The sequence below is a fragment of the Staurois parvus genome, unplaced genomic scaffold (genome assembly GCF_062004578.1).
Source record: "Staurois parvus isolate SC_StPar_1 unplaced genomic scaffold, SC_StPar_1.0 ptg001188l, whole genome shotgun sequence".
In the NCBI taxonomy this organism is placed as follows: Eukaryota; Metazoa; Chordata; class Amphibia; order Anura; family Ranidae; genus Staurois; species Staurois parvus.
In genome coordinates, this window is record NW_028318984.1 from 758,334 (window position 1) to 774,658 (window position 16,325).

The following is a 16,325-nucleotide window of genomic DNA, read 5'->3' on the forward strand; positions in this document are numbered from 1 at the left end:
TTTGCTTTTCCATGTTTGGGTTCCTCCTTGGCTCCGTCGGTTATAGCTGGGTCCTCTGCCCTCTCAGCTGAGGCTTTAACTACCTTTGCAACTCAGATTACCCAGTAATTTGTCAACTCTTATTTCACAGACCACAACCTTACTTCCATACCTTCTCCTGCAGATTTACCTGCATCCTTAGCAGCTTCCGATGTGTCTAATTTACATACTTGCCTTAGTCTGATTCTGAGTCGCTCAAGTCAAATGGGCTTACCCCAAGGAGTCACAATCCACTGCTATTTCTCCCAAGTTAAGGGAGACTATTTTATATACAGTGTGCACCACTCTGAAACTAAAGGATTCCACCAGTGCCGTTTCCAGTCATGGGTTGTATAGGGCCACTAAATCAGCAAAGACTTTCCGTTTGCACCAGCTCTTCCAACATTTTCTATATAAAGACCGGGCACTCACTGATAGGTTGTTTGCTCCCCCTAAGAGCTTACTAGCTTCAAATCTGTTAGTTGCGAATTTGGTTGAGAGGTGGCCTATTTCCTTTGTGGGCCTGGCCCCCCTTCATCTTTATTCTAGATGTTTGGGTGCTGGAGGTTGTGTCCCAGGGCTACAAACATTTTTTGTTCCCAGCCCACTCCTTGCTTTCTCCCTTCCAAACTTCCTTTGTCTCCTCACAGTCTGGCAAGTCTCCATTAGACTCTCTCAGGCCTTTCAGACCAATGTGTCAATGCTGTGGTCATGTAAAAAAAAAAAAAATGAAAATTTAAGTGCCACGCCACTTCTAAAAGGTCCACATAAAATTTTATTCCAAAAAAGGTCAGGGGGGACATCCAAAAAGTATTCAATGTGTTTCTGGTGTCCTCAAATTCCTGCCTTCATCAGGGCTAGAAAAAAACATAAGGACATCTTTGTCAATACAATGTCCCCTCTTCAGGGTCAGGCTTTGAGGACCGTGAGAATGGGATATTGTATTGATATGGAGATGTCCTTCTGTTTTTTTTCTTGCCCTGATGTTTTTGGACCCCTAAAACAAGTGTGATATTTTTTTGATTGTTCCCTTGACATTTATTGGTTTTTCAATTTCCATTTTTGTTAATTTACACTATAAGCCATGGAGACTCCTTGGGGTGAAGAAGATGCCTGCCCATGTACCAGATTATTTACAGCAACAAGATAGCAATACCAATAAGATAATCTTTCGAGACCAGTGCTATTTTGGCACTTTCCCCTAATAGCTCTGGTTCTGGCTGCAGAATGGGTCTAGGGGTTTTTTACCCCAACCTGTTCACTGTCCCAAAAACTCAAAGGGGGCTCTCTTAGACTTCAAAGCCTTAAATGTCTTTACTCACATCCTCAAATTATGGATAGAATCAAACAAATCTGTAATTGCCTCCCTTTATAAGATACACTTTATGGCTTAAGTGGCCATAAAAGATGGGCACTTGCATATGCTAATCCTGCAATTGCAACGGCATTTTCTTATGTTTGTTGTAGGGCCCCTGCACTGCCAGGTAACGGCCCTGCCATTCAGCCTATCGTTTGCACTTTGGATATTTAGCAAGGGTGCTTCAGTGTTGGCTCTGTTACATTGTTTTAGCATCACCATTAAGGGATACTTAGAAGACCTCCTGTTAAGGAAATCATTGCTAGAACCAGCTCACTAGGTCTGGTCCTGGACACATTTCATGCCAGAATGTTCCTTCCCAAGGAGAAGCTTCAGTTCGCAGGTTCAGGCTCCTTAATCCAGAAACTATCCGACACTCCACATTTGCATGAGAGTTTTGGAGCTGTTGCTTTGAGGTAGTTCCTTTTGCCCAATTTCACTCCAGGCATCAGTAAGGCAATTTTCAGTTGTTATGAGACACATCAGTCCTCTCTCTGGACAGGCCAATTTGGCTGACACCAAGGACCAGGTTATCCCTGGTATGGTGGCATGGGAATATGACTGCATTCAAGGAAGTCCTTTCCTACCTTTTTTGAAAGATTTTCATGCGGGGCCCCAACTTTGACCACTTTTGAAAAGTAAAATTTGAATCAATATCTCAGTGAATACAAGAACAATTTCCAAAGTTTTGACAACTGAGTTTTATAGAACATTTGTTTAGCTCATTACTTGAAAGTTAGGTTATTAATATAACTTGGATTACAAAACTTTCAGTTTTACTCAAATTAGTCGATGCAAAAATGAATACACCCCACAACAAAAACTACTACATCTAGTATTTTGTATGACCTCCATGATTTGTACGGACACCACCAAGTCCTCTAGGCATGGAATGAACAAGTTGACAGCATATTGAAACATCAATCTTTTTCCATTCATCAAGAACGACCTCTTTTAGAGCCTGGTGGATGCATGATGGAGAGTGATGCTCAACTTGTCTCTTCAGGATTCCCCATAGGTGTTCAATTGGGTTCAGATCAGGAGACAAACGTTGCCACTGAATCACTTTCACCCTGTTCTTCTTCAGAAATACAACAGTGGCCGTAGATGTGTGCTTTGGATCATTGTCATGTTGGAAAAGTGCACGATGACCATAAGCATGGAGTGATGGTAGCATCTTCACTTTCAATATAGAGCAGTACATTTGTGAATTCATGATACAGTCAATGAAATGCAGCTCCCCGACACCAGCACTACTCATGCAGCCCCACAGAAGGACACTACCACCACCATGTTTCACTGTAGGCACCATGCATTTTTCTTTGTACTACTCACCTTTGCGACACCATACAGTTTTGAAGCCATTAGTTCCAAAAACATTTATCTTGGTCTCATCACTCCAGAGTACAGAGTCCCAGTAGTCTTCTTTTTCAGCATGGGTCCTGGCAAATTCTAGGCTGGCTCTTATTTGCATGGACTTTAGAAGAGGCTTTCTTCGTGGATGACACCCATGCATGCCATTCCTTTGCAATGTACCCCATATTGTGTCACAGGAAACAATCGCCCCAGTTTGGCTTTCTGGCTTTTTTTGTGTGAAAAAAATGTAAGTACAATGTTGCATGACCGCACAATTGTCATTCAAAGTGCGACAGCGCTGAAAACTGAAAATTGGCCTTGGCATGAAGGGGGTATTAGTGCCCAGTTGGCAAGTGGTTATGTAACACACTTTTATAATCGACTGTCTGCTGGACACCTGTTTAATGAATAGTTAGACTCACCTGTAGTGGAAGTCTTGTTCATTGAGATTTTGTTGTCTAAAATTTACGTTTGCTCCTAATGTCATAGGGCCGTAGACGGTTTATCGGCCAATTTTTCGTCTGAAAGAATAATCGGCCGATTTTCGCACTGTTAGTGGGGCAATGTCATCGGCCGATTTTCGCAGTTCCTCCTCATTTCTTTTATCGGTCATGCTGGAAAATTTGCGAAAAACGAATGATTTTCGCAATCATTGGTGGCAACAGAACGACCGATGTTTCTTTTTTTGGACGAAAAGTCGGCCGATAAACGAACAGTCTATGGCCTGCATAAGACTTTCATTAGGGTGTATTTATTTTTGCAACATGGTCTTGAATGATTTTGTTAGGAAAAATACTTTTTTGTGTGTGCAAATTAACAAATCTTGTTTTCAATCAATGATCCACATTTGTGGGAGTATTTTGTAGTATAGTATCCCATAGAAAATGTTGATTCTGAAAAGAAAGTAAATGTTTTCTGACAAATCTGGATATATATATGGTGTAGTTCAACCACTTCTGTTAAATCACCACAAACACAAGTAAAAAAAATAGTGTAGCCCTCCTAAAATATTTAACCACCGTTAAGTTCTCATATACCTTTACATACAGTTAATGTGCAAAAAAGTGCAATCGGTTCCAAAAGTCCAATGTGCTAAACTGTAAAATTCAGTGCTCTGTCCCTTTAAGAACCCTTTTTCTAGTTCTCCAATATAGTATACGTGAAAAACCAAAGTACTAGTGCAAATTCAGCAATTGTGCCAAAACACACAATTGAACAGATGTGTCCGTATAAAGTCAATACAAAATCTGTTGTACTTCTCGTGTGCTCTCATGCTAAATCGCGCAGCCAGTGAATCAATTTTGAATGGAATCTCACCTCCTTTAGTGGACCCCCCTTTTCTTTTGATACTGTAGTTTAACAGAAGCTGACTTAAATACGTTTTGTTTATAAAAATTCTCCAATAGTGGAAAAGTTTGGGATATCTCCATACCGTGCAGAATATTGACACCTTGGGTAGTTAGGTGATTCTCTATGCTGTCAGCAGAACCTTTTTTGCAGGGTATGGTAAACCCTATGAAGAGTAAATTAACTACATCTGTCTTTGTGCCACTGACAATGACACCAGAGGTATAAATTTCAAAGCCCTGCAGCATACATCTCTGGGATATTACCTACAGTCTCCCACCCCTTTGTACATGGTAGAGGAGTGTGTTCTGTCAGTTTGTAAAAGCAAGTACACTTGAGAAAGAACTCCTCTCCTGTTAGTAGATGTTGCAGTGATATAAATTAGTGGTGTGTGTCCACATTAAAGATTTGGTTTTAAAATACATGTTCAGGGCATGTTACAATTGAAGGTAATAGTAGAATTTCTGCCTAGGTATTTGAAATTCCATTTGTAATGTATGAAAAGTTTAAGTGTGTCTGTTGTTGAAAGAGATTTTAGCCCCAGTTGAAACCAGGCATCAAAACCTTCAAGTTTACCTAGTTTGTGCAATGACACATTGAGGATTACTTACTAAAACTGGAGAGTGCAAAATCAGGCTCACGTCTGCACAGAAACCAATCCGCTTCTAACATCAGCTTATTCAATTAAGTTTTGTTAATAAAACCTGGAAGCTGATTGGTTTCTATGCAGACGTGAGCCTGATTTTGCACTCTCCAGTTTTAGTAAAAAAAAAACCAATTGTGCCAAATTGGAGTAAGTGAGTTATAAGCGGAGTAATGCATAATCTGTTTAATCTCTATCCATATCTTATGTAATAACTAACGTTGAGAATGCACTTAACTTACCCTTGATGCCTGCCTCCAGCTGAGAAGTGAGGGGATAATTAGCATAGCAAGTTGGCAATAACTCTTGGTGGTCAGACAAATTGAAATTTGACATTCTTTTTTGGCATTCATGGGCGCTGCGTCTTCTGGACTAAAAAGGAGAGGGATCTTCTGGCTTCGTACCTGCGCTCCGTTCCCATCCCTGCATCTCTGATGCTATGGGGGTGCATTACTGCTTATGGAATGGACCACTTACACATCTGGAAAGGTACCATCAGTTCTGAAAGATATATCCAGGTTTTAGAGTAGCACATGCTCCCATCCAGATGACATCATTTTCAGGAAAGGCCTTGCATACTTCAGCAGGGCAATGCTAAACCGCATCCTGCAGCTATGACAACCTTTCACCTATTGAAGATATTTGGTGCATCTTGAAATTAAAAATATCACCAGGAAGGCCCAGGACTGTTGAATCCAGTTAGAATGGGACAACCTTCCTCTCCTAAAACTCCAGCAACTGGTTGCCTCTGTTCCTAGTTCCCTTTACAGTGTGTTGTTAAAAGAGGAGGGGATGCTACACCATGTTAAACCTAGCCCTGTCACAAAGTTCTTGAGATGTGTTGCTGCCATCAATTTCATTACATTTTCATAGTTTATACAATTGATATATTTTCTATTGTGAATAAAACATGGGTTTATGAGATGTGCAAATCTTTGCATTCTGTTTTTATGTGTATTTTACACCGTGTCCCAAATTTTGTGGAACTGGGGTTGTATTTTTTTTTTTCTGTTGGACTAGATAGGCTTGTCTTTTTTCAACCCAACTAAGGCTTAATGCACATCAACATGTTTGCCCGTGCAGCATAAACACGCTGTGTTTTTTTTTTTGTGTGGGATGCTGCTAATAGCATATACACTATATTGCCAAAAGTATTGGGACACCTGTCTTTACATGCACACAAACTTTAATGGCATCCCATTCTTAGTCCCATAGGGTTCAATATTGAGTTGGCCCGCCCTTTGCAGCTATAACAGCTTCAACTCTTCTAGGAAGGCTGTCCACAACATTTAGGAGTATGTCTATGTGAATGTTTGACCATTCTTCCAGAAGCACATTTGTGAGGTCAGGCACTGATGTCGGACGAGAAGGCCTGGCTCGCAGACTCTGCTGTAATTCATTCCAAAGGTGTTCTGTCGGGTTGAGGTCAGGACTCACCGAAACTCGCTCATCCATGTCTTTATGGACCTTGCTTTGTGCACTAGTGTGCAGTCATTTTGGAACAAGAAGGGACCATCCCCAAACTGTTTCCACAAAGCATGAAATTGTCCAAAATGTCTTGGTACACTGATTCCTGAAAGGTTCCCTTCACTGGAAAGAAGGGGCCAAGCCCAACCCCTAAAAAAAACAACCCCACACCCTAATCCCCCCTCCACCAAACTTTGCACTTGACACAATGCAGTTAGGCAAGTACCGTTCTCCTGGCAACCACCAAACCCAGACACGTCCATCCGATTGATAGACAGGGAAGTGTGATTCGTCATTCCAGAGAAAACGTCTCCACTGCTCTAGAGTCCAGTGGCGGTGTGCTTTACACCACGGCATCCGACACTTTGCATTGCACTTGGTGATGTAAGGCTTGGATGCGGCTGCTCGGAAACCCATTCCATGATGCTCTCTATGTACCGTTGTGCTAATCTGAAGACCACACAAAGTTTGGAGGTCTTTAGCTATTGACTCTGCAGACAGTTGGCAAATTATGCGCACTGTGCGCTTCAGTATGTGCTGACCATGCTCTGTCATTTTGTGTGGCCTACCAATTCGTGGCTGAGTTTCTGTTGTTCCCAATTGCTTCCACTTTGTTACAATACCACTAACAGTTGACCGTGGAATATTTAGTAGCAAGGAAATATCACAGATGGACTTGTTGCACAGGTGGCAACCTATCACGGTACAACGCTTGAATTCACTGAGCTCCTGAGAGCGACCCGTTCTTTTGCAAATGTTTGTAAAAGCGGTCTGCATGCCTAGGTGCTTGATTTTATACACCTGTGGCCATGGAGGTGATTGGAACACCTGAATCCAATGATTTGGAGGGCTGGCCCAATTCTTTTGGCAATACAGTGTTGTCCATGTACACAAACATAATATACCAAATGCACATAACCTGTGTTCTGGACATTACGCCTGTAAGGGCTCGTTCACACTTGACTGTTTTGCCAACTCTTGCCAAACGCCCTTATAGCGTTTGGCAAGTGTTGGTCTGGCGTTTGTGGAGTTTTTTTTAACACTCCGCAAACGCCGCATGCGTGATTCAGCGGCCGTTGCGAAGCGTTTGCCGAGCGTTAAAAACGCCCCACAAATGCCTATAATGAAGTTTGAATGGGGTTACTGCTCCGCAACCGCACCGCAAATGTCGGCCGGGCGTTTGCGGAGCAGCACCATAGGCTAGAACAGGAGGCTTCAATGCCTCCTGACTCGACCAGAGGCATCCATTTTGCCGAACCACGACACTACCGCTCCTGTTAGAACAGCACCATGTGCTGCAATGGGCAGAATTGTCCGAGGTGTTTGGGAAGCGGTAAAAATGCTTCCCAAACGCCTTTCTGCCGCTTGAAAACAAGGCTAGTGTGAACGTAGCCTAAATGTGCACTTTACGCTAATAGCAGTGTACCATCTCATATCTATCAGTTGCATGACTGTTGATCCACTGGCCTTAATACAATGAGTCAGTGAATTAGAATACTGTATGCCATTCAGAAATTATCTAAATTAACTTGCTGAATACTTGTTTCAGATCTGTGAGTCTGAAAGTATTGAAGCCAAGGACATAAATTATCACTTGCCCCATTACAGATTTCCTCTAAAGAAGAAATATTGCAAAAATATAGTTTTCTGAAAACTCCTATTGTGGATACAATATTGACTATATGAAATACAAAAATGATTAGTAAACTGCCATCATCACATATATTAACTACAAAAATTAGCAAATTTTTTTGTTGTTTTTATAATAGCTGTACTCCTAAGACTGAATATTCACGTTCTTAGATAAACCCAACATTTGATTGATTTTCTTTATCTTCCTTCTTCTGCCAAAACTAGAATCCATCGTCCCCAAACAGAACCAATCACAGTAAATGTATGCAAATAGCAACCAATATCTGCTGCTGCTGTGTATGTAATGGCCATTGCAGGCTGATGACTAGTGTTTGTTTTGATGACAAATTTGGCATCATTCCATAGTAGTACAACTCCAAATTAGCTTTATTCTACTTCTAGGCTTTCCTGTCTCAGAAATAATTTTCTTTCACATTTCCTAGGGTTTGGAAAACCAGTTCATATTGAAAAGATACAGACAAAAAGTAGTCAAGCCAAAGGAAAGGATCGCCTTACTGGCAGAGCCCAAAGGTAACTTTGTGTTCCGTACCTTTTTATAGTCCTGTTTCCACAAAAATGCAAGAATAAGTTAAGAGAGCCTATTCGTACAAGTCAGAATTCAAAATTACTAGCTTGTAGTATGTTTTGTAATTCTCATCGCTTTCTGGGTCATTTATAAAAAGCTGAAGCGGTATTCTCTCCTGCTTTACACTTCCTTTTATTGCAGTTTTACTACAAAATCTATTCTGTCATGGTTTTAATTAAATATATACAGTCAGGTCCATAAATATTGGGACATTGACACAATTCTAACATTTTTGGCTCTACACACCACCACAATGGATTTGAAATGCAACGAACAAGATGTGCTTTAACTGCAGACTGTCAGCTTTAATGTGAGGGTATTTACATCCAAATCAGGTGAACGGTGTAGGAATTACAACAGTTTGCATATGTGCCTCCCACTTGTTAAGGGACCACAAGTAATGGGGCAATTGGCTTCTCAGCTGTTCCATGGCCAGGTGTGTGTTATTCCCTAATTATCCAAATTACAATGAGCAGATAAAAGGTCCAGAGTTCATTTCAAGTGTGCTATTTGCATTTGGAATCTGTTGCTGTCAACTCTCAAGATGAGATCCAAAGCACACTTGAAATGAACTCTGGACCTTTTATCTGCTCATTGTAATTTGGATAATTAGGGAATAACACACACCTGGCCATGGAACAGCTGAGAAGCCAATTGCCCCATTACTTGTGGTCCCTTAACAAGTGGGAGGCACATATGCAAACTGTTGTAATTCCTACACTGTTCACCTGATTTGGATGTAAATACCCTCAAATTAAAGCTGACAGTCTGCAGTTAAAGCACATCTTGTTCGTTTCATTTCAAATCCATTGCGGTGGTGTATAGAGCCAAAAATGTTAGAATCGTGTCGATGTCCCAATATTTATGGACCTGACTGTATGTTTTTTGTTATTAAATATGCTATATTACTTTCAGTATGACAAAAATATAGAAGAAATATAATCTAAGAGGTATAATTGACTTTTTTGCTAGTTTAACCACTTTTAAAGTGGTAGTAAACCTTTAGGCATTCCCACTGAAGCCTGAAGTGATACACAGAGTCAAAACAAGTCCTCCTACGTAACTTGTATTTATCTGCAGCCCTCTCTTCTCTACAGCCCTTTAAAATACGAAGCTCAAAAGCTTTTCCCCATTTCCAGCAGTCAGGGGTTGGGGATCTGACACCACACACTACACTGCACATAGAACAGATAGCTGAGTGAAATCTTAAACCTGAGAGGAGGGAAATGACACACACCCACTCAAATGAAAATATGCATAGCTGAGGCAGTCAATCCCCTTCTACATTGCATCCAGAAAGTATTCACAGCACTTAACTTTTGCCACATTGTGTTATGTTACAGCCTTATTCTAAAATGGATTAATTTAAATTTTTCCCTCAACATTCTACAAACAATACCCCATAATGTCAACATGAAAGAAGTTTGTTTTGAAATCTTTGCAATTTATTAAAAATAAAAAACGAAAAAAAAACACATGTTCATAAGTATTCACAGCCTTTGCTCAATACTTTGTTGAAGCACCTTTAGCACCAATTACAGCCTCAAGTCGTTTTGAGTATGATGCTACAAGCTTGGCACACCTATTTTTGGGCAATTTCTCCCATTCTTCTTTGCAGTAACTCTCAAGCTCCATCAGGTTGGATGGGGAGCGTCGGTGCACAGCCATTTTCAGATCTCTCCAGAGATGTTTAATTGGGTTCAAGTCTGGGCCCTGGCTGGGCCACTCCAAGAGATTCACAGAGTTGGCCCATTAGCCTGTGCTATGTGGGCTGTGTTTTTAGGGTCGTTGTCCTGTTTAAAGATGAACTGTCTCCCCAGTCTAGGGTCCAGAGCGCTCTGGAACAGGTTTTCATCAAGGATGTGTCTGTACATTGCTACATTCATCTTTCCTTCGATCCTGACTAGTCTCCCAGTTCCTACCGCTGAAAAACATCCCCACAGCATGATGCTGCCACACCATGCTTTACTGTAGGGATGGTATTGGCCAAGTGGTGAGTGGTGCCTAGTTTCCTCAAGACATGATGCTTGGCATTCAGATCAAATAGTTCAATCTTTGTTTCATCAGACCAAAGAGTTTTGTTTCTCATGGTCTGAGAGTCCCTCCAGTGCCTTTTGGCAAACACCAGGCAGACTGCCATTTGCCTTTTACTGAGGAGTGGCTTCCATCTGGCAACTCTAGCATACAGGCCTGATTGGTGGAGTGCTGCAGAGATGGTTGTTCTTCTGGAAGGTTCTCCTCTCTCCACAGAGAAATGCTGGAGCTCTTTCAGAGTAACCATCGGGTGCTTGGTTTCCTCCTTGGCTAAGGCCCTTCTCCCTCAATCGCTCATTTTGGCTGGATTGCCCACTCTAGGAAAATTCCTGGTAATTCCAAACTTCTTCCATTTATGAATGATGGAGGCCACTGTGCTCATTGAGACCTTTACTGCTGCAGACATTTTTCTGTACCCTTCCCCAGATTGCCTTGATACAATCCTGTCTCTGAGGTCTACAGACAAGTCCTTGGACTACATGGCTTGGTTTGTGCCCTGACATGCACTGTTAACTGTGGGACCTTATATAGACCGGTTTAGAGATAGGTGGTGGTAATCAAACCCTGTACATTCTGATGTGTGAGCAGTCCTTTGTTAACTCCTCTGTACAGAGAGGAAGAGAGAGCACAGCCTGCACCTCCTCCCAGCTCTCTCCTCCTCCCTGCTCCTACCTGTACTATTGCCAGCAAAACAGAAAGCTGTGCTGGCTGTTTGACAGGTCCTTAGCAGCCATCATAAGTTGGTAGGATGTGGATGGGCAAATGCTTGATTTCATCAATGCTTAGCCCAAGGCTACTGTATGCACTACTATGTTCCAGCTATAGTAATAATATCAGAGATGATATTGGTGTACTTACACGCAAAATAAATAAATGAAACAAATGTGGTGCACTATCTCATCATAAATAGAGGCATAAGCTTTGAATGCATAAAGTGACAGTCCAAAAAAGTTTAACAGATAATAAACGTCCAATCCAGTATATGTTGCATTAGCATCCAGCCATAATCAACACCGTGCTTGACTTGTGGCCCCACTCCCTGCTCACCCTGACCACTGACCTATAGATTATAATAGGCCAAAAACACTATAAGGAAAATGTGTCTCCAAAATTTATTTCTGATCCGTGACGTGTTCCTATGCTTCTTTAAACTCTAGATCTGTGCAAAATAAAATAAAAACATACCATAGTGCAACACCGTTTTATATAACCAAAAATTAAGCGTGGTACAATATCCACTTACATTAAACAAATTATATGTGACTCCAAATTATGGTGAACAAATATGCATTACTCCACCGTGCCGACTATATTGTGGTGTTTCCCATCACCGGGTAGGTGCACCATGCACTCACATTCTTTCCTGACCTAACAGATAGGTCATACATGCTTAGGGATGAAACCAGATTCTGCCGATCCTTAGTAGCTACTTCATTAGTTCTGGCCCTTTAAGGGAACATGCTCACGGATATCCAATGTAATTAAGGTGTATACGATCAAAGATAAAGGCAATAGATCATAGTGCAACCCCATAAAATATGAACACTTTAAGTAAAAAATGCACTCACAAAAGTAATGAATCAAAAGCATATCATAGCCATCAATCAAAATGGTTCCTCACATCACTCGTGCCAGTTTGAGCATGACCGGAAGTGACATCACTAAGCACCGCCTGACGTGTCACAGGTCACTTGACTTCTTCACTTCTTTGACCTTGAAGAAGTTACGTGACCTGTGACGCAGTGTTAATACACTGTATGCAGAACTGCTAATAAAGCAGTACATTTTCCGTCCTGTACTGGGCCTGGGCTTCATCAGTTCTAAAGGGGGGCCCTTGCACCTGCCAAACAGGAGGGCCAGCTAGACTGCCATATTACTGGCATCCATGTTCTTGTTCCTCTCCCTGCAGCTTCTTTTCCTCTTTCTCTCTTTGGCTACTGCAGAGGGATCAATTCCAGTATCATCCAGACCCCCTTCCCCATCCAGGAACTCTTGTCTGTGTGCCCCCCCTCTGCTGCAGTGCTGCTGGCCTCCCTCCTCTCCCACCAGCAGCTGCTGTGGGCGCACAGGGGGGATGTTTCAGGATGGAGAACCGATGGCTCCTGTGTCCATTCATCACTGACGCAGAATAAATCAAGTTCACTAAGCTTCAGTTTGTGAATGAACTGGACGATTCCAGTGCTTCCCATTGATTCATTGTCCTGTGCAGCTGACACTGCAGAGAAAGGGACTGATGAATCTGTGTCTTCAGTCCCTTTCTCAGACTCAAAAGTGAGAAATCAGGGTTTGGTTAGACCCCAGATATTTCACCAAAGCCCCCTTCCCCAGCAGGGCAGTTAAAAAAAAAAAAAAAAAAAAAGGAATTGTTCACACAGTATTTATATTGTGCTTCAGGCAGCTTTTGACAGGTGGTGAGGAGGTATACTGCTTGATTACTGTGTAACCATTTTGATAAGGGAAAGCTTTGTCATTATCAAGAATCTCAACCTACACAAGATTAAAAAGCATCTTTTGGAAGCAATCACACATTTTGTAACAAGGCAAAATGTAATTACATGTTCAGTGTACAATGGCAAATCCTTTTTACTGCACTAGTAATTAGCAGTTTTTTACATAGTTAGTCTGGCTGAAAAAAGACAAAGTCCATCCAGTTCAACCATTAAAAAGAAAAAAAAAAAGTTATAATCCTACACCCACAGTTGATCCAGAGGAAGGCAAAAAACCCAGCATAGCATGATCCAATTTGCTCCTGCAGGGAAAAAAATTCCTTCCTGATCCCCCGAGAGGCAATCGGATATTCCCTGGATCAACTTTACCTATAAATGTTAGTATCCAGTTATATTCTGTGTATCTAGGAAATAATCCAGGCCTTCTTAAAGCAATCCACTGAGCTGGCCAGAACCAACTCTTGAGGGAGTCTATTCCACATTTTCACAGCTCTCGCTGTTCACAGCAATACAGTTCACAGTGTTGTCAAGCTAACAACATACCACCTTCCAGTCTCAGAGGGACTTGTGTGCATTGCTCAGGGTGCAGGTGCACCGAACATAACAAGAGCCATTTCTTAGGATCAGATGAATTCGAAATTTGAGGATTCTAAAATTGCACTTTGGACCTTGTAGAGGGGAAATATATATATACAGTTGCAAGAAAAAGTATGTGAACCCCTTGGGATTACGTGGAGTTTTGCATGAATTGGGCATAAAATGTGCTTTGAACGTCATCTAAATCACAACAATAGAAGAACACAGTCTGCTGAACATAATACTACACAAACATTAGATGTTGCCATGGTTTAATTGCACATAACATGTAAACATTCACAGTGAAGGGAGGAAAAAGTATGTGAACCTTAGGACTTAATAACTGGTTGACCCTCCTTTGGCAGCAATAACCTCAACCAAACGTTTCCTGTAGTTGCAGATCAGACCTGCACAACGATCTGGAGTAATTTTGGACCACTCCTCTTCACAAAACTGTTTCAGTGTAGCAATATTCTTTGGATGTCTGGTGTGAATTGCTCTCTTAAGGTCATGCCACAGCATTTCAATCGGGTTGAGGTCAGGACTCTGACTGGGCCACTCCAGAAGGCGTATTCTGTGCTGTTGCAGCCATTGTTTTGTTGAATTACTTGTATGCTTTGGGTCATTGTCCTGTTGCATCACCCATCCTCTGCGGAGCTTCGGTTGGCGGACAGATGGTCGTACGTTTTCCTGCAAAATGTCTTGATAAACTCTGGAATTCATTTTCCCATCAATGACAACAATCCGTCCAGGCCCTGAGGCAGCAAAGCAACCCCAAACCATGATGCTCCCTCCGCCATGTTTTACAGTGGGGATGAGGTTTTGATGTTGGTGTGCTGTGCCTTTTTTTCTCCACACATAGTGTTGTGTGTTCTTCCCAAACAACTCAATCTTGGTTTCATCTGTCCACGGTATATTTTGCCAGTAGTGCTGTGGAACATCCAGGTGCTCTTTTGCAAACTTCAAACCTGCTGCAATATTCTTTTGGGACAGCAATGGCTTCCTCCGTGGTGTCCTCCCATGTACTCCATTCTTCTTTAATGTTTTCCTTATTGTAGATGTGTCAACAAAAATGTTAGCATGTGCCAGAGATTTCTGTAGGTCTTTAGCTGACACTCTGGGATTCTTCTTTACCTCATGCAGCATTCTGCGCTGTGCTCTTGCAGTCACTTTTACAGGTCGACCACGCCTAGGGAGAGTAGCAACAGTGCTAAACTTTCTCCATTTGTAGACAGTCTGTCTTACCGTGGACACATGAACATCAAGGCTTTTGAAGATACTTTTGTAACCCTTTCCAGCTTCATGCAAGTCAATAATCTTGATCATAGATCTTCTGAGAGCTCTTTTCTGCGAGGCATGGTTCACATTGGACAGTGCTTCTTGAAACCAGTAAACGCAAAACAGGTGTGTGTTTTTTAAGGGCAGGACAGCTGTCAGCAACACATCCAATATCATCACACTGATTGGAGTCAAGGTTGGCTCACTCCTGGCTCCAATTAGCTCTGAGAGAAGTCATTAAGCTAGGGCCTCACATACTTTTTCCTCCCTGCACTGTGAATGTTTACATGTTATGTGCAATTAAACCATGGCAACATCTAATGTTTGTGTAGTATTATGTTCAGCAGACTGTGTTCTTCTATTGTTGTGACTTAGATGACGTTCAGAGCAGATTTTATGCCCAATTCATGCAAAACTCCATGGAATCCCAAGGGGTTCACATACTTTTTCTTGCAACTGCATGTGCAACTATAAAAAAAAAAAAATACTTACAAAAACACTCAATTTTTCTTTCTGTGTTTATGAGTAATTCTTTTATATTTGCATATACAGGTTTTGCACAGTGGTTCTTAAAGCACTAATTTTGTTTTATGGCTTGTCTATTGAATATGTTCAATATGGGAAATTTCAATTAGCAAAACGCTCTCTGTATCTTTAGTTTGTAATGACTTGCAGGTACACATTTTTGTGTGTTTTTATACAGTACACTTGTTACTTTCTATGTTACTTTAATCCAAGAGAAAGTCTATTAAACTGATTCTTATCTGTGCTCTAGAACTTTCTTCAATCTTACCAGTGCTTAGTGAATGGTCTCTGCTATTCTTTATAATGCTGCAGGTTTAAAGATGATCCTGTTTATGACGACACAGTTGAAAGTGGATTCTGTGGCAAAAGAGGTGAACATCACATAAAATACCTAAAGAAACCATCTAGGAACTGAGAAACTAAGACCTTCCTCAGCAAGTTAAAAAGGAAAAAAAAATCTGTTGAATAGGACATGTTTAACAAAAAATAAAATATTCTTTCCAATTCGAAGTGTCATAACCAAAACTTTTTTTATAGAAGTGGTCTTTATTTTGAACAGAATCATTTTCAAGTGTTAAAGTACTCACAATAAGCTCTTTTTTTTGTGTGCATACTCCTGTGCTATCAGTTTTGCTGCAATGCATAGATAGGTGGTAGAAGGGCTGAAATAAATGCCTTTTATGGATAAAACACTGCTTTAAGGACCCTTCTGTGTCATTTCTGTGATCCTATTCCTCTCCTTCAGTAGAGCTCACTTGGTCACAAGTAAGGTAGAGGATGAATTCTGGAGCACCACTTTGTCCAGGAAAAACAAGTAAACTTGACACAAACCCAGGTGATTCAAACTCTGAATATAATAAAATGCAGATGCCTGCTACTTTAAGTGACCATGTATTTAAAAGATCAGTAGATCCAGAGGTATAGGCAGCTGAATTGTTATGCAAATCCCTCCTGTAAATGTCACACATTTTACCCCGTATTGATCAGTCTGGCTGATCATCTTTTGGAAGGCTTGCGATGTAGGTGGGGCAGGCTTATTGTTTTACAGGAAATTGAGAT

At 41.3% G+C, this 16,325-nt stretch overlaps 1 protein-coding gene across 4 annotated transcripts in view; it reads left to right on the forward strand.

Moving 5' to 3' along the window:
* Positions 1-15,772, forward strand: part of CCDC9B (coiled-coil domain containing 9B) — a 124,139-nt gene extending 108,367 nt beyond the window's left edge. For 3 of the 4 annotated variants that reach the window (XM_089659778.1, XM_089659777.1, XM_089659779.1), the window contains 2 exons: positions 8,264-8,351; positions 15,579-15,772. In XM_089659778.1, coding sequence (XP_089515904.1) covers positions 8,264-8,351; positions 15,579-15,681 — 191 coding nt within the window. In that variant the 3' untranslated portion in view covers positions 15,682-15,772. The remainder of the gene's footprint in view (positions 1-8,263; positions 8,352-15,578) is intronic. The other variant, XR_016307898.1, reaches the window with a different exon arrangement.
* The last annotated feature ends 553 nt before the right edge of the window (positions 15,773-16,325 follow it).